Source organism: Mesoplodon mirus, assembly GCF_964341445.2.
Source record: "Mesoplodon mirus genome assembly, chromosome: 4".
Lineage (NCBI taxonomy): Eukaryota > Metazoa > Chordata > Mammalia > Artiodactyla > Ziphiidae > Mesoplodon > Mesoplodon mirus.
Window position 1 is genome coordinate 121668830 of NC_138979.1, and position 20659 is coordinate 121689488.

At 38.9% G+C, this 20659-nt stretch overlaps 1 protein-coding gene across 5 annotated transcripts in view; it reads right to left on the reverse strand.

Annotated features, from left to right (window-relative positions):
* Positions 1–20659, reverse strand: part of HEATR5A (HEAT repeat containing 5A) — a 117693-nt gene that overhangs the window by 76020 nt on the left and 21014 nt on the right. For 3 of the 5 annotated variants that reach the window (XM_082618588.1, XM_082618585.1, XM_082618586.1), the window contains 6 exons: positions 18532–18681; positions 17674–17848; positions 11503–11663; positions 9837–10092; positions 9162–9317; positions 7461–7711 (listed from right to left, as the gene is read on the reverse strand). In XM_082618588.1, the coding sequence (XP_082474714.1) occupies positions 7461–7711; positions 9162–9317; positions 9837–10092; positions 11503–11663; positions 17674–17848; positions 18532–18681 (1149 nt within the window). The remainder of the gene's footprint in view (positions 1–7460; positions 7712–9161; positions 9318–9836; positions 10093–11502; positions 11664–17673; positions 17849–18531; positions 18682–20659) is intronic. The other 2 variants (XM_082618589.1, XM_082618587.1) reach the window with 1 other exon arrangement.

Genomic DNA, 20659 nt, shown 5'->3' on the forward strand with positions numbered 1-20659 from the left:
CTTCATTTGCAAATATTTTCTCCCATTCTGAGGGTTGTCTTTTGGTCTTGTTTATGGTTTTCTTTGCTGTGCAAAAGCTTTTAAGTTTCATTAGGTCCCATTTGTTTATTTTTGTTTTTATTTCCATTAAGCTAGGAGGTTCGTCAAAAAGGATCTTGCTGTGATTTATGTCATAGAGTGTTCTGCCTATGTTTTCCTCTAAGAGTTTGATAGTGTATGGCCTTACATTTAGGTCTTTAATCCATTTTGAGCTTATTTTTGTGTATGGTGTTAGGGAGGGATCTAATCTCATACTTTTACATGTCCCTATCCAGTTTTCCCAGCACCACTTATTGAAGAGACTGTCCTTTCTCCACTGTACATTCCTGCCTCCTTTATCAAAGATAAGGTGACCATATGTCCGTGGGTTTATCTCTGGGCTTTCTATCCTGTTCCATTGATCTACCTTTCTGTTTTTGTGCCAGTACCATACTGTCTTGATTACTGTAGCTTTGTAGTATAGTCTGAAGTCAGGGAGCCTGATTCCTCCAGCTCCATTTTTCGTTCTCAAGATTGCTTTGACTATTCGGGGTCTTTTGTGTTTCCATACAAATTGTGAAATTTTTTGCTCTAGTTCTGTGAAAAATGCCAGTGGTAGTTTGATAGGGATTGCATTGAATCTGTAGATTGCTTTGGGTAGTATAGTCATTTTCACAATGTTGATTCTTCCAATCCAAGAACATGGTATATTTCTCCATCTATTTGTATCATCTTTAATTTCTTTCATCAGTGTCTTATAATTTTCTGCATACAGGTCTTTTGTCTCCTTAGGTAGGTTTATTCCTAGATACTTTATTCTTTTTGTTGCAATGGTAAATGGGAGTGTTTTCTTGATTTCACTTTCAGATTTTTCATCATTAGTATATAGGAATGCCAGAGAATTCTGTGCATTAATTTTGTATCCTGCAACTTTACCAAATTCATTGATTAGCTCTAGTAGTTTTCTGGTAGCATCTTTACGATTCTCTATGTATAGTATCATGTCATCTGCAAACAGTGACAGCTTCACTTCTTCTTTTCCGATTTGGATTCCTTTTATTTCCTTTTCTTCTCTGATTGCTGTGGCTAAAACTTCCAAAACTAGGTTGAATAAGAGTGGTGAGAGTGGGCAACCTTGTCTTGTTCCTGATCTTAGTGGAAATGGTTTCAGTTTTTCACCATTGAGGACGATGCTGGCTGTGAGTTTGTCATATATGGCCTTTATTATGTTGAGGAAAGTTCCCTCTATGCCTACTTTCTGCAGGGTTTTTATCATAAATGGGTGTTGAATTTTGTCGAAAGCTTTCTCTGCATCTATTGAGATGATCATACGGTTTTTCTCCTTCAATTTGTTAATATGGTGTATCACGTTGATTGATTTGCGTATATTGAAGAATCCTTGCATTCCTGGAATAAACCCCACTTGATCATGGTGTATGATCCTTTTAATGTGCTGTTGGATTCTGTTTGCTAGTATTTTGTTGAGGATTTTTGCATCTATGTTCATCAGTGATATTGGCCTGTAGTTTTCTTTCTTTGTGACATCCTTGTCTGGTTTTGGTATCAAGGTGATGGTGGCCTCGTAGAATGAGTTTGGGAGTGTTCCTCCCTCTGCTATATTTTGGAAGAGTTTGAGAAGGATAGGTGTTAGCTCTTCTCTAAATGCTTGATAGAATTCGCCTGTGAAGCCATCTGGTCCTGGGCTTTTGTTTGTTGGAAGATTTTTTATCACAGTTTCAATTTCAGTGCTTGTGATTGGTCTGTTCATATTTTCTATTTCTTCCTGATTCAGTCTTGGCAGGTTGTGCATTTCTAAGAATTTGTCCATTTCTTCCAGGTTGTCAATTTTATTGGCATAGAGTTGCTTGTAGTAATCTCTCATGATCTTTTGTATTTCTGCAGTGTCAGTTGTTACTTCTCCTTTTTCATTTCTAATTCTATTGATTTGAGTCTTCTCCCTTTTTTTCTTGATGAGTCTGGCTAATGGTTTATCAATTTTGTTTATCTTCTCAAAGAACCAGCTTTTAGTTTTATTGATCTTTGCTATCGTTTCCTTCATTTCTTTTTCATTTATTTCTGATCTGATTTTTATGATTTCTTTCCTTCTGCTAACTTTGGGATGTTTTTGTTCTTCTTTCTCTAATTGCTTTAGGTGCAAGGTTAGGTTGTTTATTCGAGATGTTTCCTGTTTCTTAAGGTGGGATTGTATTGCTATAAACTTCCCTCTTAGAACTGCTTTTGCTGCATCCCATAGGTTTTGGGTCGTCGTGTCTCCATTGTCATTTGTTTCTAGGTATTTTTTAATTTCCCCTTTGATTTCTTCAGTGATCACTTTGTTATTAAGTAGTGTATTGTTTAGCCTCCATGTGTGTGTAATTTTTACAGCTCTTTTCCTGTAATTGATATCTAGTCTCATAGCATTGTGGTCAGAAAAGATACTTGATACAATTTCAATTTTCTTAAATTTACCAAGGCTTGATTTGTGACCCAAGATATGATCTATCCTGGAGAATGTTCCATGAGCACTTGAGAAAAATGTGTATTCTGTTGTTTTTGGATGGAATGTCCTATAAATATCAGTTAAGTCCATCTTGTTTAATGTATCATTTAAAGCTTGTGTTTCCTTATTTATTTTCATTTTGGATGATCTGTCCATTGGTGAAAGTGGGGTGTTAAAGTACCCTACTATGATTGTGTTACTGTTGATTTCTCCTTTTATGGCTGTTAGTATTTGCCTTATGTATTGAGGTGCTCCTATGTTTGGTGCATAAATATTTACAATTGTTATATCTTCTTCTTGGATCGATCCCTTGATCATTATGTAGTGTCCTTCTTTGTCTCTTCTAATAGTCTTTATTTTAAAGTCTATTTTGTCTGACATGAGAATTGCTACTCCAGCTTTCTTTTGGTTTCCATTTGCATGGAATATCTTTTTCCATCCCCTTACTTTCAGTCTGTATGTGTCTCTAGGTCTGAAGTGGGTCTCTTGTAGACAGCATATATATGGGTCTTGTTTTTGTATCCATTCAGCCAATCTGTGTCTTTTGGTGGGAGCATTTAGTCCATTTACATTTAAGGTAATTATCGATATGTATGTTCCTATTCCCATTTTCTTAATTGTTTTGGGTTCGTTATTGTAGGTCTTTTCCTTCTGTTGTGTTTCTTGCCTAGAGAAGTTCCTTTAGCATTTGTTGTAAAGCTGGTTTGGTGGTGCTGAACTCTCTCAACTTTTGCTTGTCTGTAAACGTTTTAATTTCTCCATCAAATCTGAATGAGATCCTTGCTGGGTAGAGTAATCTTGGTTGCAGGTTTTTCTCCTTCATCACTTTAATTATGTCCTGCCACTCCCTTCTGGCTTGTAGAGTTTCTGCTGAGAGATCAGCTGTTATCCTGATGGGGATTCCCTTGTGTGTTATTTCTTGTTTTTGCCTTGCTGCTTTTAATATGATTTCTTTGTGTTTAATTTTTGACAGTTTGATTAATATGTGTCTTGGCGTATTTCTCCTTGGATTTATTCTGTATGGGACTCTCTGTGCCTCCTGGACTTGATTAACTATTTCCTTTCCCATATTAGGGAAGTTTTCAACTATAATCTCTTCAAATATTTTCTCAGTCCCTTTCTTTTTCTCTTCTTCTTCTGGAACCCCTATAATTCGAATGTTGGTGCGTTTAATGTTGTCCCAGAGGTCTCTGAGACTGTCCTCTGTTCTTTTCATTCTTTTTTCTTTATTTTGCTCTGCAGCAGTTATTTCCACTATTTTATCTTCCACCTCACTTATCCGTTCATCTGCCTCAGTTATTCTGCTATTGATCCCATCTAGAGTATTTTTTATTTCATTTATTGTGTTTTTAATCGATGCTTGATTCATCTTTAGTTCTTCTAGGTCCTTGTTAACTGTTTCTTGCATTTTGTCTATTCTATTTCCAAGATTTTGGATCTGGGAAATAGAATCTTTTTTTTTTTTTTTTTTTGCGGTATGCGGGCCTCTCACTGTTGTGGCTTCTCCCGTTGCGGAGCACAGGCTCCAGATGCGCAAGCTCAGCGGCCATGGCTCACACGCCCAGGGCTCACACACCTAGGGCTCACACGCCCAGCCGCTCTGCAGCATGTGGGATCTTCCCAGACCGGGGCACGAACCCGTGTCCCCTGCATCGGCAGGCGGACTCTCAACCACTGCGCCACGAGGGAAGCCCCGGAAATAGAATCTTGGATCATCTTTACCATCATTATTCTGAATTCTTTTTCAGGTAGACTGCCTATTACCTCTTCATTTGTTAGGTCTGGTGGGTTTTTATCTTGCTCCTTCTCCTGCTGTGTGTTTTTCTGTCTTCTCATTTTGCTTATGTTACTGTGTTTGGGGTCTCCTTTTTGCAGGCTGCAGGTTCGTAGTTCCCGTTGTTTTTGGTGTCTGTCCCCAGTGGCTAAGGTTGGTTTAGTGGGTTGTGTAGGCTTCCTGGTGGAGGGGACTAGTGCCTGTGTTCTGGTGGGTGAGGCTGGATCTTGTCTTTCTGGTGGGCAGGTCCACATCTGGTGGTGTGTTTTGGGGTGTCTGCGGAGTTTTTATGATTTTAGGCAGCCTCTCTGCTAATGGGTGGCGTTGTGTTCCTGTCTTGCTAGTTGTTTGGCATAGGGTGTCCAGCACTGTAGCTTGCTGGTCGTTGAGTGAAGCTGGGTGCTGGTGTTGAGATGGAGATCTCTGGAAGATTTTCGCCGTTTGATATTATGTGGAGCTGGGAGGTCTCTTGTGGACCAGTGTTCTGAAGTTGGCTCTCCCACCTCAGAGACACAGCACTGACTCCTGGCTCCTCAATTTGGGATGATTTGTTGTCCATTCATGTATTCCACAGATGCAGGGTACATCAAGTTGATTGTGGAGCTTTAATCCGCTGCTTCTGAGGCTGCTGGGAGAGGTTTCCCTTTCTCTTCTTTGTTCTCACAGCTCCTGGGTCTCAGCTTTGGATTTGGCCCCGCCTCTGCGTGTAGGTCGCCGGAGGGCGTCTGTTCTTCGCTCAGACAGGACAGGGTTAAAGGAGCAGCCTCTTCGGGGACTCTGGCTCACTCAGGCCGGGCGGGAGGGAGGGGCATGGAGTTCAGGGCGAGCCTGCAGCGGCAGAGGTCGGCGTGACGTTGCACCAGCCCGAGGCGCGCCGTGCGTTCTCCCAGGGAAGCCGCCCCTGGATCCCGGGACCCCGGCAGTGGCGGGCTGCACAGGCTCCCGGAAGGGCGGTGTGGACAGTGACCTGCGCTTGCACACAGGCTTCTTGGTGGCGGCAGCAGCAGCCCCAGCGTCCCACGTCCGTCACTGGGCTCCGCGCTTTCAGTCGTGACTCGCGCCCGTCTGTGGAGCCCCTTTAAAGCAGAGCTCTTAATCCCCTCTCCTCGCGCACCAGGAAACCAAGAGGGAAGAAAAAGTCTCTTGCCTCTTCGGCAGCTCCAGAGTTTTCCCGGACTCCCTGCCGGCTAGCTGTGGCTCATTAGCCCCCTTCCGGCTGAGTTCTCGCTGCCAGCCCCAGTCCTCTCCCTGCGCTCTGACCGAAGCCCAAGCCTCAGCTTCCAGCGCCGCCGGGGCGAGCAGACAAGCCTCTCGGGCTGGTGAGTGCCCCTCGGCACCGATCCTCTGTGCGGGAATCTCTCCGCTTTGCCCTACCCAGGTATGTGGGGAGTTTCTTGCCTTTTGGGAGGTCTGGGATCTTCTGCCAGCGTTCAGTAGGTGTTCTGTAGGAGTTGTTCCACGTGTAGCTGTATTTCTGGTGTATCCGTGGGGAGGACGGTGATCTCCGCGTCTTACTCTTCCGCCATCTTACCCGGAAGTCTTGGCTAGCATATTTTTAAACAACCAACCAACTTACTATTAACTTAGGACTGCTTGCAGCCTCTACTTGTCCCCCACCCTTTAAAAAGGGTAGGGACAAAACAAACAAAGCCTGTCTACCTAAATTAATAAGATCTGAGGACATTAAATTTAATTAATACACGCAATGGCAATTCTTTGATTAGCAAGATGTGATGTGTTAGTTTAGAATATAACTAAAGTAATAAATTTAACTGAATAACATCACCTCCCGAAGTTGCCTATCCCAAAGGCATTGGCAATATTCAAGATAATTTAAGAATTTTTGAAGTAACAGTGTATTTGTCTGCAAAGCCTAAACTGCAGAGAATATACCATAATATTCATTAATAATGACGTGGAGGGACAAGAAAAAAGAAAGGAACAATGGTGATTTAAAAAAAAATTCTTATGTGTGTGAGGCCCAGATTATGAGGGCTTTTCACTGTCAAACAATATTCTCTGATAACTGACAATTCCTATTCAAAAAGAAACAAAATTCCCATACCACGCTTTGCCTATTTTGTGTTTTATATTTCATTAACAAAATTTCTTTAGTTCTCTTTACAATTCTTTGTACATTAAAACTGGGTTATTTACTTTCTAGGTTCTGTATCATTTATCTTTCTGAGAGTGCTACACTCAAAAGCCATTATTTTTCAGTAGCAAAGCAATTTGTCATCATTATGAGCTCCTGGTGTTTTATATGTTTACTATGTTTCTATCCATTGTTATCATTATTTTTTTGGATGCACACATTATCCCATTTTTGGTCAGGGGAGAGTCTAAAGTTACCTCCTGCATCCTTTTAAAATGAACACAGGCTCTGATGACTTCCTTGCTTTCCGGCATGACAAGATATTCCAGGCTTATACTGTGCATTTCCTGCCCCAGATCTAGAACCAGCCATTCCTTCAGGGGGCCCTAATTCCTTTTTGGTCAGAAATGGTATTTAGGGCCATAATCTGGGCACTAGGGGTGTTTCCTGCTACCGGGTTGCCATTGCTTTTATGTCTGGACAGTGTGAAAGGAAATTAAAAGCTCATACTAATATTTTCAATTTAAATTTAATGTATGGGCCTTTTACTTAATTTTCTTGATTCTACAATGGTAGCTTTTATTTTTTATATGGAAAATCTTGGTTCCTAAGAACATTCATTATCTACTTCATCTTACTAGATATGTAAACTAATTCTAGAATAATACCACCAAGAATACCACTAACTATAAAATTATTAAATGAAGTTTAAGATTTCTTTTGAAGCTCTATTTGTCCTTTACAATGCAATTTTAAAATGTACTTCTATGGCAGAGCTGAGTATATGGAAAAAAAAAAAAGCCTTCAGGAACAAAATCTGTTACTAACTGGAGATATTTCTAACAAAAAGCAGAGAAAGCAACTCCTCTTTAAATGTAGATATGAAATTTTTAACCATCCCTTCATTTTCACAGTAATTACATTGATGATACTTAATACTTAAGTAGTAGTAGAGCTGACAGCTCAGAAATTTGTCCTGCATGGTTCTTTACTGGGTGATACACAAGAAGACAATGATGTTTTTAAGAAAAACTTGAAATGTCACTATCATATGCGAAGAATGAAATCATTACCTTGCCCTTTCCATGAGGAATTCCTAAAGGACAATGTTTCACTGCTCCCAGCAGAGCTGCCACTGCAAAACTAAAGCCAGTCACTGCTTCAGGTGAAGACTTAAGCACAGTAAGCCTTTCAAGGCAACGGTCTAAGAGAGGTGTTAGGTAGGAAGGTAGTGCCACAGCAATGCAGTGTAGACACCAGGCAGCTGCTAGTCGAACAGAAATGCTAGGATGAAGAGTAACTGAAATGATATTGTCAAGGACGCCTAGAAGGACAGAATAAACAAATGATGACTCAGCTACACAGATAAAACTCAGTCATCAGTCAAAAGAGTAAGCAACCACATAGATATGAAATATATTATCTTTATCAAAAGCCAAATCAGAATTTTAAAAATTAAGTGATACACCATTATAAATAATTTTTTTGTACCCAAGAGTTACTTCTACCAATATATCTCAGGAAAATTGGCTTAAATTAAGTCAGGAGACAAAGGAAATTTTTACTTCCTAAATAAGCCCATGTTCTGCTTACTTTATCTTGAGATCATTAATTTGGTACTAGGAATTAAAAATTACCAATATAAAAAAAAATTATCAATAAATAACAAAAACATCTTGAGAAGAAATGTCACATCTTGCTTCATCCTCCTTTTCTTTTAAATCCTTTCTGGCACATTTCTCTGCATAATCAGTATTCTCTCTATGTATCATATTTCTCTTAACCTGAGAACAAAATGTTGACGAAAATCAAGGCTTCACTAGATCCCCAGTGGGCTACTAAGCCACTATGCAGACAGTGAAGTGCCACTACCAGTAAGAAAAAAAAGTCTACATTTGCTATAATTCAACATATACCTTCATCAAAACATGTTAACAGTTCATGTCGACTGCTACTTAAACAATATATGCCCTAGGATAAATAGGTTACAAACCAAATATAACGTAAGCTTCAGTCAGCAGGAATTGTGTAGCACAAAGGACAAAAGCCATTAAAGATGATTTTAAAAAGTAATTAAATAAGCCAGTCACAAAAGGCCACATGCTGTATGGATTCCATTTATATTAAATCTTGTCCAGAATAGGCAAATTCGTAGAGACAGAAAATAGATTAGTGGTTATCAGGGCCAGGGGGAGGGGAAATGGGAAATGACTGCTAATGGGTGTAGGACTTCTTGGGGTGACGAAAACATTCTGCAATTAGAGAGTGATAGAGTTTGCACAACTCTGTGAGTATACCAAAGCCACTGAATTGTATACTTTAAAAGGGTGAACGTTATAGTATGTGAATTATCTCTCAAAGTGATTAAATAATTTTCAAAGAGAGAAAGAAAAGAGAATGCCTGAAAAGACCTTTAAGGAAGTAAATTACTTGTACTATACAGAAACTAATACTTTCACTGCAGATGAGAGATATGAGTTCAGGTTTACTTCTCCATTTTTCTGTGTTATCTTAAATATCTCCAGAAAGGGGGTGGGAGATAGAGTGAGACCTAGAGAACAATCTTTAGTTACAAAAGCAAAAGAAAACAACAAAAACAAAAAAACATACCTTTAAAAATCTTGATTATATATATTTCATAAAACAACTCTAATAAATCTATAGTGAAATCTATAATAAATGAGCTATACGAGGGAGCTTTTCTTCCTTGGAGAAAAGTTGTCTAAAGTAAAAGTAAAAACAAAGTATTCAGACTAGTCACAAACAACAGATACCTGCACTTGAATCCTGTAGCAAAGGTGCAGCTGTGGTGCCGAGACTGTGTATGAGATTTCCAAGTTCTTGTAAAGCACATACCAACATATGCTGGCTGGCTGCTACATCTGCGGAGCCAAGCCGGGTTTCCAGATTACCGTCACTCATTACAGCATCTGATAGAAGTATAAGAATTAACTAGGCATCACTGTTTTATTAACTAAAATACTAAAATGGGGACTTGCATCTATAGAGAAAGAATTAAACTAATATAACCAATTTAGTTCAAGCAACCTGATCAGAGATGCCTTATTACTCTTTTAGCAAGTGGCACTGAAAGGGAGAACTCCAATTTTATCAATACTCAAGATAAGCAGAGTAGATTTAGTACAGTACAAGAACTGAGATGAACTAATTGTTTCAAAGACAATGTATCTTAACTTCTACAGGAAGATTATGAATTCTGAGGAACTACTATCCACCAGCCTTTAAGATTAGTACATATATATATAATAGTTCTTATCAAGGTAGATAATTTATGTCTCACCTATATACAGACTGCTTTACTCTGAAACAACTGACCTGTATTATAAAAGTGTTTTTTGGGTATTAATATAATTATATACCAGTCCAGCTTTTCCAAAAGGACAATCCCTTTAGCACTGTTAAAACAGACTGTCTTAGAAGATCCATACCCATAACTTTCTTTAACTTCCAGATAGCCTGGCAAATATCCTTGGCAGCAGCAATTTGAGCCTTTTCTCCAAGAAGACCTCCAACAGTAGCTCGAAGGATAAATGAAACACAACGGCGACTGCAGACAGCGTCAATCTGAGTTTGGGTGGCCTTAGGGTGTGACTGTGAAACCAGGCTTAGGGTATGAGAAAGAAAGGCAGCAAAATTTTTCTCTAGCCATGCTCCTCCTAGTGTTGAAACAAACACCACGTAAGCCTAAAAAAGAAAGGAGTTTTATCTTCAAAATGAAATAATTTCAATTCTATATTAATGTTTTCTCTTCCATGAAATATGCAGAATTTATTAACATTTCTTTTTAGTCTTTCCTCATTTATATAGCCACCTTAGCTATATAAATGTAGTACTATTTTTTTGTTTGTTAAGCCAAAATTGAAGTACGCAGTCTTTCAACTGAGGTTTCATTTATGCTGCCTGTTTTATTTTGGTCAGACTACAAAGTTTCAGGATAGTCAGCATAGCTAGCTAATAAGTAAAATGTGCCTGTGACTTCTCCAAACAAAGCATTCAAACTCTTTAACATTCTGTGTGTGTTTTTTTTTTTCCTTCAAATTTTTGGCCACACGCTGAGCAGCATGCGGGATCTTAGTTTCCCAAACAGGGATCAAACCTATGCCCCCTACAGTGGAAGCCCGGAGTCTTAACCACTGGACCACCAGGGAAGTCCCTAAGGTCTTTAACATTCTGAACAAGAAAACCCAAATCAAACATATGAACACAGTGTAAGAATGAACTATGGTCTAATACCATAACTCTAAGGGAATTCAGTTCTAGAAACCAGAAAAGAAAGTTTACGGTGACGAATCACTGCTCTTTATTTTCATGAATGTTAATGGTTTGGCTTGCTCCAGCGATACAGACAGTAGTTTTCTTATGCAATCTGTTTTTTAAAAATACACAGTTTACAATTATACTGGGACGTCTTATATTTTCATGAAATCTAATATCATACAGTATAAAATAATGAGGATATATATGTGAATTTAAAAAAATACATGTTTGCTTTGAACCATAATGGCATTTAGAAAACAAGATAGTTCAAGGAAAGAATGCAAAGACCTCTATACTGCCTTATTCTGAGACCCTCTTCCCAAGGTTTAGCTTTTTAAGTTTTGTTTAGGACCAAGAATTTAAGCACTTTAAGTAGATTACATGCTGTAATCTTTATTTTGAAGTAGAAACCATATAAAACAGAAATATAATATTGCCCATGCCAAATATTATGTACCTAAAAGCTTAAATCTGAACTGTATAAGCACACACAAACACAAAAGAAAACATGTTAAACCACAAGACACATGGAAGCCCAAGGCCTAGAAACAAAAAGATGTTGTTTATGTTTCAAAGGAAATAAACAATAGTCTCCCATCATTACGAACTGAAAACACATTGTGGGTAATAGCCTATTTAGTTGGCTTTGTATAAATAAGGTTCTCTTACTTGTAATCTAGTTTTTTATAAAGCGTCTTGGCCTCACCCCATCTATTTATAAACATGAGAGCATAAGTGATGACCTTGCACAGTATCACTTCCACCTGGAGTCAGATACTAAAACTTTCACTATAGGCCAGTGAGAATTACATTTAGATACTGATTTGTGATTCTAACCTGAGTAACTCCAACTCGGACATCCCTACTGACTGAACTGGTTCCTTTCAGCATATCTCCACTGGCTCGAAGAAATCCTGAACTCCCACGTAGAAACCCTGTTCCTAGTAATTCCAGAACTTCCTCCAGAGATACTCTGCGAACGCTTTGACGTGAGGCTGCTATAACAAAGAACAGAACAAAACATGTGATTCTATTTTACAGACTAAATTTTAATGCGTGATCTTGGTTTGCATGATCTTGAACAGTATGTTAACAGAAACAAAAATAAACTAAAAATCCAAACAAAAGGCAAAATTTACAGGACATTACACACACTAAAGTCACACAAGGGTTCAGAGGTCAAATCATAATGGACTCTGACCGTATCATGTCAATGACATCTTAGAGTCTATGCCACTTTGAGATTATGACCTACTGCTCTCTTGTCCTCAAGTTAAACAAGGGAAAACATAAATAAACGGCCCTAGTTCTCCATGAGTGAAAATGCTATACAAAACTTTGAAAATTCTTTTGAAATACTAAAAAGGCCAAAATCACAATTTTATCTTTCTAAATGCTCTACAACTCTTTTTTTTTTTTTTTTTTTTTTTTTGCGGTAGGCAGGCCTCTCACTGCTGTGGCCTCTCCCGTTGCGGAGCACAGGCTCTGGACGCGCAGGCTCAGCAGCCATGGCTCACGGGCCCACAGCTCCGCGGCATGTGGGATCCTCCCGGACCGGGGCACGAACCCGTGTCCCCTGCATTGGCAGGCGGACTCTCAACCACTGCGCCACCAGGGAAGCCCCTCTACAACTCTTAATGAAACTTACATAAAAGTAAAAATTCTCAACTGCAAGTACAACTTTTGTTATACCCTCAGTCTCTGAAGAAACCAAAGCTAAGTATTACTAAAACTGCCCGGTCAACCCTTAGGATGCAATAATTAAGAGCTTAGTTAGGCAGAATGTTTTAAATTTGTCTTCAGTTTGACACAGTTGAGTTTCTCCCTGTGAATATCTAGGGAATAACATCTCCTTTAAGAAAAGAACCCATTTTCGCCCTTTCATTCTTCTGAAAAATGATGGTCACAAGCTCTGATCCTCATTATTGACTTAAGTCATAAACAGTGGAAAAATAAACTTCTGTTAATCCAAGTCATGAACAACAAATATGCTCCTCAGCCTGAAGATGAAACAGATAAAAATCTATATCGGCACGTGGAAGAGAAACATAAGTGAATAGTACAAAATCCATGCTCTTGCGGATCATAAATTCTAAGAAGGAGAGACAACAATAAACATAACAAAGGACTAAGTATATAGTATGTTAGACAGTGATTAAAAAAAAAATGCAAAAAAATAAAGCAGGTATCTTTTATGTGTAGTGAGTTCAGTGGAGGGCTCTGGTAGGAGACGGACCAGAGTGTAAGGATGGTGCAAGAGCAGAAGATATAGGACCTTGTCGATCATTATAATAAGGAGGTGAGTAAAGTGAGGTGCCAGTGAGAACCTTGAGCAAAGGAGTGATATAATCTGTCACTTTGCTTCTGTGCTGAGAGAAGACTGTAGAGGGGCAAAGGCAGAAGTAGAGAAAACCATTAGGAGCAATTTAGTAATTCAAGTGAGAGGTGATGGTGGCTTAGATCAAGGTAGATACGATAGGAATCAAGGTATGCATACTTACATATTTTAAAAATTTTTTACTAGAAAAAATTTCAAAATTACAAAAAAGCTGCAAGAATAGTAAAATAAACTCCCATGTACCCTTCACCTAGACTCCATATCTTATCAATTTCTCTTTTTTTTTTCGGGTTTGCGGGCCTCTCACTGTTGTGGCCTCTCCCGTTGTGGAGCACAGGCTCCGGATGCACAGGCTCAGCGGCCATGGATCACGGGCCCAGCCGCTCCGTGGCATGTGGGATCTTCCTGGACCAGGGCACGAACCTGTGTCCCCTGCATCGGCAGGCGGACTCTCAACCACTGCGCCACCAGGGAAGCCCACTTTCTCATTTTTGCAGAGTACATATATGGCTAGTTGTAGTTACAGAAAAGCCCTCAATTTGAGGTTTTCCTCAAGAGAACTACATTAAGTAATGCTGTAAGCCTTCTCAATGCATAACGTCAAAAAGATATGTCAGGCTTGGTGTCAATCTGTCCCTACACTGGCGATATTATCTTTGAACACCTGAATAAGGTGTCTGCCAGTCTTGTCCACTGTAAAATATTTTTTCCATTTGTAATCACTATGCCACCTCTGTGGTGATACTTTTTTTTAAAAATATTTATTTATTTATTTATTTATTTTTGGCTGTGTTGGGTCTTCATTGCTTCACGTGGGCTTCCTCTAGTTGCGGCGAGCAGGAGCTACTCTTCCTTGTGGTGCGCGGGCTTCTCATTGCGGTGGCTTCTCTTGTTGCAGAGCACGGGCTCTAGGCATGCAGGCTTCAGTAGTTGTGACACGCGGGCTTCAATAGTTGTGGCTTGTGGGCTCTAGAGCACAGGCTCAGTAGTTGTAGCACACGGGCTTAGTTGCTCCGTGGCATGTGGGATCTTCCCGGACCAGGGCTTGAACCCAGGTCCCCTGCATTGGCAGGCAGATTCTTAACCACTGCGCCACCAGGGAAGCCCTCCTTTTTTCTTTAACAGGTTATAATCCATTTCTATCATTACTAATTCTAATACTGTCCTGGATTTGACCAGCTTTTCTTCAGAAAGCTGGCCAGTGGAAGCTCCTCACTTTCTGGCACAACAAGACACTCCAGGTTCATCCTCAGACTTTCCTTGCCCCGACTCCGTGAGCCACTTCTCCAAGGAGTCCCAACTGTAGATATGTTTTAATATTGTTAGGTAGAATAGTTATTGAGTGTGAGAAAGAAGATTCAAGGGTGACTTTACAAACTGTGGTTTGAACAACTGCAGGGACAGAGCTGTCATCAACTTAGATTAGCAAGATTGCGACTGCAAGGAGAGCAGGTATGTGTATATGGGGGGAGGGGAGATCAAGCATTCACTTAGGACAATTTGAAACATCAAATAGACGTCCAAACAGATATGTCAAATGGGCAGCTAGATATGAGAGTTCAGTGTCCAGGAGAGAAGTGTGGGCTAAAGACATAAATCCGGGAATCCATGATATATAGATGGTATTTAAGCCATGAGATTGGGTAAGATCATCTAGAGTGAGCCTACATAAAGAGCAGAAAGACCAAGGACTAGGTGATGGGTCTCTCCTATGAGAAGACAAGAAATCATCAAAGACTGAACAGAAACTTATAGAGAGAAAGAAAGAAAACCAAGGGAGCGTGAGGTCCTAAAAGGCAAGTGAAAAAAGGATGAGGAGGAAGATCAACTGAGTTAAATGTTGCTGAAAGGTTAAGTAAGACAACTGAGAACTGCCCACTGGCTTAGCATGGCTAAATATTAGAACGGAAGTGCCAAAGGGCAGGGGCTTTTAATCTGTTTTGTTCAATAACACATCCTACATACTCAGAACAGATTGTGGCCCTGTATAAACCCCCAATAAATGCTTGTTTATTTATCGAATAACTGATGAACGTGGAGGTCATTGATGCCCTTAACAAAAATAGTTTTCAAGAGTTAACTGGGGCTTCCCTGGTAGCGAGGTGCTTAAGAATCCGCCTGCCAATGCAGGGACATGGGTTCAAGTCCTGGTCCAGGAAGATCCCACATGCCATGGAGCAACTAAGCCCATGCGACACAACTACTGAGCCAGTGCTCTAGAGCCCACGAGCCACAACTGAGCCCACCTGCAACAACTACTGAAGCCCGCATGCCTAGAGCCCATGCTCCACAATGAGAAGCCACCGCAATGAGAAGCCTGCGCACCTCAACGAAGAGTAGCCGCCGCTCGCCAACTAGAGAAAGCCCACGCGCCACAACTAGAGAAAGCCCACGTGCAGCAACGAAGACCCAATGCAGCCAAAAATAAATAAATAAAATAAATAAATTTATATATAAAAAAACAGTTAACTGGGGGAAAATCCTAACTGAAGTGTGTTTGAAAGAAGAAAGAGACTAAAAACAGAGTATCAAGAACTCCTCTGAGGAACTCTGCTGCAAAGGGAAGAGAAATGGGGCTCCAGGTGGCTGGGGAAGTAAAATACAAGAAAAAAAAATTTTTTTTAAGATGAGAGGGGAAAAAGCACATGTTTTTATAGGGAATAATCCAATAGAGAAGGAAAAGTTGATGTAGGAGAGGGGAGACTTCCTAGAGCTATGTCCTTGAGCGGGTGAGAGGATGAGCTCTAACACATATTGAACGTATGGCTTTAATAGAAGACGAGATAATTCATCTTAGTAACAGTGGAGAAGTCAGAGTATATGGGTATAGATGTTGGAAGGTGATAGATTTAGTAAGGGAGCCTGTGGAAGATAGGCCATCAAATGAAAGTAACATGGGAGAAGATAAAGGTATAAATAGTCAATTAGGAAAGTGGGACAGTGAATGGACGAGGGAAATATAGTACGACTTGAGGTTCATGGTCAAGAAGTAACTTTAAAAGATTCCATAAATCCTTGGCAACTTATGCCAATGTTAGGAAAATGTCATACTCAATCCCTGATTTTTAAATGCCTTGGTAAAATATACCATTTATTAGAAGTCTGATTTTACTAGGAAAATCATTTCAGTTCTGTACCTCATAATCTTCGAATATTGTGGCTGAGTGTACAAACCTCCACTGTATTTCTTTTCCAAATTATTAAGCACTATGTTGCTAACTATTAGTCTCCTACTTTAAAAAAATCTATTATGACATCTAGATCACTTTTTAGTTGTATGAAAATAATTATAACACAAGCCTAGAACTTACAGATGCAAGACGATAGAATTCCTAACAAAAGATTAGGCCAAAGATTTTTTCGTGTGGGTGAAGCTGGTTCTTCACTTTGCTTAGTCTGATTGCAAAAATGCTGTTATTAGTTTAGTGCTACTCTAGGAGGATATACATTTAAATATCATTCACATTTGTTAGGCAATTCTGTATTTTGCTTGTTTTTACTGCAACTGTGTACTAGTGCTAATGATACCTTTATGGAAACGAGCAATTCACATTTTCAAGAGGGTTTGATTAAACATGTCTTCTTCTAATTTCAATCTCTTAGATGGCTTAAGATTTAACCTCTTAAATGCCCTGAACAAGTCTGAATTACAAGATTAGAAGAACCAAAAGCTAAAAAAACAGTTATTATAAATTTTAAACATGTGGGTCTCAACTGGAGAATGAAGGGACTATATAGTTGTTAATGCTTCCTAGGTGATTCTGATATGCTGTACTCACTGTCCTCTCTCAGCTCTGGTTGAGAAACACTGGCTTAGAAGAAACCAGAACACTTCTTAATGTCACAATAAACAATTTCTAGAGCAATGATTCTAAAACTTTAATGTGCATACAAATTATCTGGGGATCTTGTTAAAATGAGAATTTGATTTAGTAAGTTGGGTGGCGTCTGGGTTTCTGCATTTCTTACAAGCTCCCAGGTGAGGCTAGTACTCTCGGTTTGCAGATATTGAGGAGCAAGGTTCTACAGAACAATCACATTTTCATTAGCGTGAGACTGCTATTCTTTGGAGACAGAATAATAAAGCAAGTTTTTAATTATTCACCAATGTTTTATATACACCGTAGATTAAACCCAGGCAAACCCTTTTGTTTTCAAAAATACTCCATCCTTGCTCACTGCCTACGAGTGTATAAATAGGGAATAAACACAAACACAAATTGTCCAAATACAGTAAATTTCAAGTATCTGCTGTTTGGAATTATTTATATCATTGCTCCCTTATACCAATCTAGAAGATGGCAAGCCAAATGTATGTAATCAGGTGCATGCTGCTTATAAAAAAAAATTCTCGAGAATTAGATCATATCTCTTATTGGATAACACTCCACAATTCACTTAAAAAAAAAAAAAGCCATGGTGTAGAGGAAGACAATGACTGAATAAAGCACATTTATTTAAGAGTTCTTTTAATTTTTTCCTCAAACTTTCACTGAATTGTTTTAAAATGAAATCTTAGGACTTATAGACATGTTTCCAAACTAAAATTTATATGATATTCTGCCTCTTTTCAAAAGTAATAATGGGTAGCAGTAATGCTACATATGTTTGTTTAAATCAACTGGGAAAAAATTATGGAAGACATTATGAAAATAATTACATGAATTTACCTGCCCCTGGATGTTTAGAAATTATAGCTTTGGCCAACACTGTGCCTAGTAGCTTTGAAACTGAAATCCGCACATCATAATTGGAGCCTTCAAAGGATTTAAAACATAGTGTGGCCACACTGTCCAGGTCTGTACTCCACATAAAGATGGCCTCATTCTGAAGTTCAAGGAGACACTATTCAATCGGGAAAAAAAGAAATTAATGAAAAACAAAATATAAATGTCAGGTTCAGATCTATATAAGTTGCAGAACCTATCAAGATCTAGCAAAAATAATACACAAATCCAAAGTCTCTAAATAATGATTGTAGGGACAACAAGTGAATACTTACTAAAAAGTCATAAAAATTATACTATACAAAGCAACGTGTCCACAAAGGGTAGGAGAAAGACCCATTTCTAATTCAATGGGCTATGAAAAATGTCTGTAGAACCTATCTGTTGGCTATAAGCAATTGTGAGAATAATTCCAACATAAACACTTTACTATCTAACCAACTATGTTAAGAAAGCATGATAAAAACAAAAACAAATCATTTTCAAACAACATAAACCGTACATGTAAATTTTACACAATTATAGAGAGGAGGCACAGTGGAATGGAAGGAATACTTAGAATCTGGTAACTTGAACTCCCCACTTCCAACAAGGTGCTGCTAACCACTTTAAGAACCCTGGGAAATTCATATAACTCTCAGGGCCTCAGTTTCCTCATATGTTAAAATGAGATAGTCCTATCTGAATATCAAGGTTGCAGCTCTAAGATCATGTAGCTGTTACTAGTGTTTTCACTGGGATAAACTGATTTAGTTGTCTTTATATTAATTTTTAGAAATTCTACTCATTAGACTATTTTACCTTTGCAGCAGCACAACGAACGGCCATGGATCTATCTGTTAAGCAGGATCTAGCAGCTTTATAAACATCCCTGTGGCAAGGTGTAGCAGCAGCTCCCAGTCCACTCAATATGTTTTGCAGACTCAGCATGATCTCATATCGACCTTGTGACTACCAAAGAGGAAAAAATTTAAAGAACAGGAAAAAAAAATTTGCTGTGAAGAACAGTATTAAGCATTGAAATTTATCTCATATTAGAGAAATACTCAGATTTTTGTACACACTAACCAACCTATTCTGACATCAAGACACATGAATAATTGCTATTTCTTACAGTGTTTACTATTTTAAAAGTGTTACTTGTATATATTACATTTCAACATAACACAAATTTTATAGGGTTGATGTGCAGATTAAATGAAATTATATGGGAAGAGCCAGGCATAAGGCTTGCATGTTGTCAAGCACTCAATAAATGGTTGCTATAAATTAGGTAACATGGTAAGAGTGCATGGTCTGCCACCTACTAGCTATATGTCTTTGGGCAAATCTGTTTCTCTACCTTAAAGATAAAAGTTAAATGATTGTTGTGAGGATCAAACGAGTTACTACATGTGAAGTGCTTAGAACAGTGCCTGACACACAGTAAATGCTCAGTTGAGTTCATAGCTATTGATATTTTATCATTTATTGGTTCGAGTATTTTAACTCAGAGGTTAAAAGTCTGGGTTTAGATTTTAAAAGACCTGAGTTTGAATCTTGGCTCTGAACCTTAGTAGCTGTGTGACTTTAAGTTGTTCTTATTTCTTCATCTATAAAATGAGGATAAGGGACCTCCCCAGTGGTCCAGTGATTAAGACTCTGCGCTTCCACTGAAGGGGGCATGGGTTCGATGCCTGGTCGGGGAACCAAGATCCCACATACTGCACAGCGTGGCCAAAAAAAAAGAAATGAAAAAATGAAACGAAGATAAGATGAACCCCACTGTGAGAAGTAAACAAGCCCCTGTGGGTAAATCATTCACCACAGTGCCTGGACTTAATAAACACTCAAGAAATAGTAGCTGCTTGTACTATGATGTTTTACTAAATGTTCCAAATGCTTTCTATGTCTCAGGAAGTTAAAGCCACTATAGGTAAGTTAAAGTTGGAGAAAGATCAAGTATCATTTTCATAGTAATGTTATTAATTTATTTTTGTTCAAAGGAGCACAACAGTAATTATAGGTAGACATTAACAAAATGAGTCCTAACGGGACACTTCTTAACTTTCTTTTACGCCAATTTCAAATGCTATTTATCAATACTGGTGTGTATCAAAGGTGGAAATCCCTTTTGACATCTCCAAAACGTTGTGGTACTGAATCAACTAAATCATAAAGGTAAAAGTGGAGGAGCAATAAAGTACTTAGCAATAACTTTAAATTTTCTTTTTTTAAAAAAATATTAATTATTTGGTTGCACCAGGTCTTAGCTGTGGCAGGCAGGCTCCTTAGTTATGACCTGCGAACTCTTAGTTGCGGTATGCATGTGGGATCTAGTTCCCTGACCAGGGATCGAACCCAGGCCCCCTGCATTGGGAGAGTAGAATCTTATCCACTGTGCCACCAGGGAAGTCCCTAACTTAAAATGTTCTGAAACCTATAGAGTAATCCTCTGTTAACCATGAGGCCTAAAAAGTATAGCTTAATCAATGGAGTTAAGAGAAAAAAAAAAGTTTAAAGTGGCCATACCTCAGTAAATAAAAGTTCTTACAGACACATCCTTTTAAATAAAACCAGATTTATGGATGTTAACAATCTCTCCTCCTGGTTTGCTGTTAATCTCCACATAACTGAGAATTTTCCAGCCTTCCTGCCCTTATTGGCACCTAGTTTCATATCATTGCGGGTGGGAAAGATACTTCATGCGATTTCAGTCTTCTTAAACTTGCCCAGACTTGTGTGGGACCTGATATGTGATCTACCCTGGTGAATGCTCTGTGCCCTAGAAGAGGTATGTTTTGCTGCTGTCGGGTGGAATGATCAGGTTACGTCCATTAGGTCCAACTGGTCTAATATGTAGTTCACTCCAAGGTTTGCATGTTGATTTCTGTCTGGGTGATCTGTCCATTGATGAAAGGCGGGGGGGGGAACTGCAGTCCCCACTATG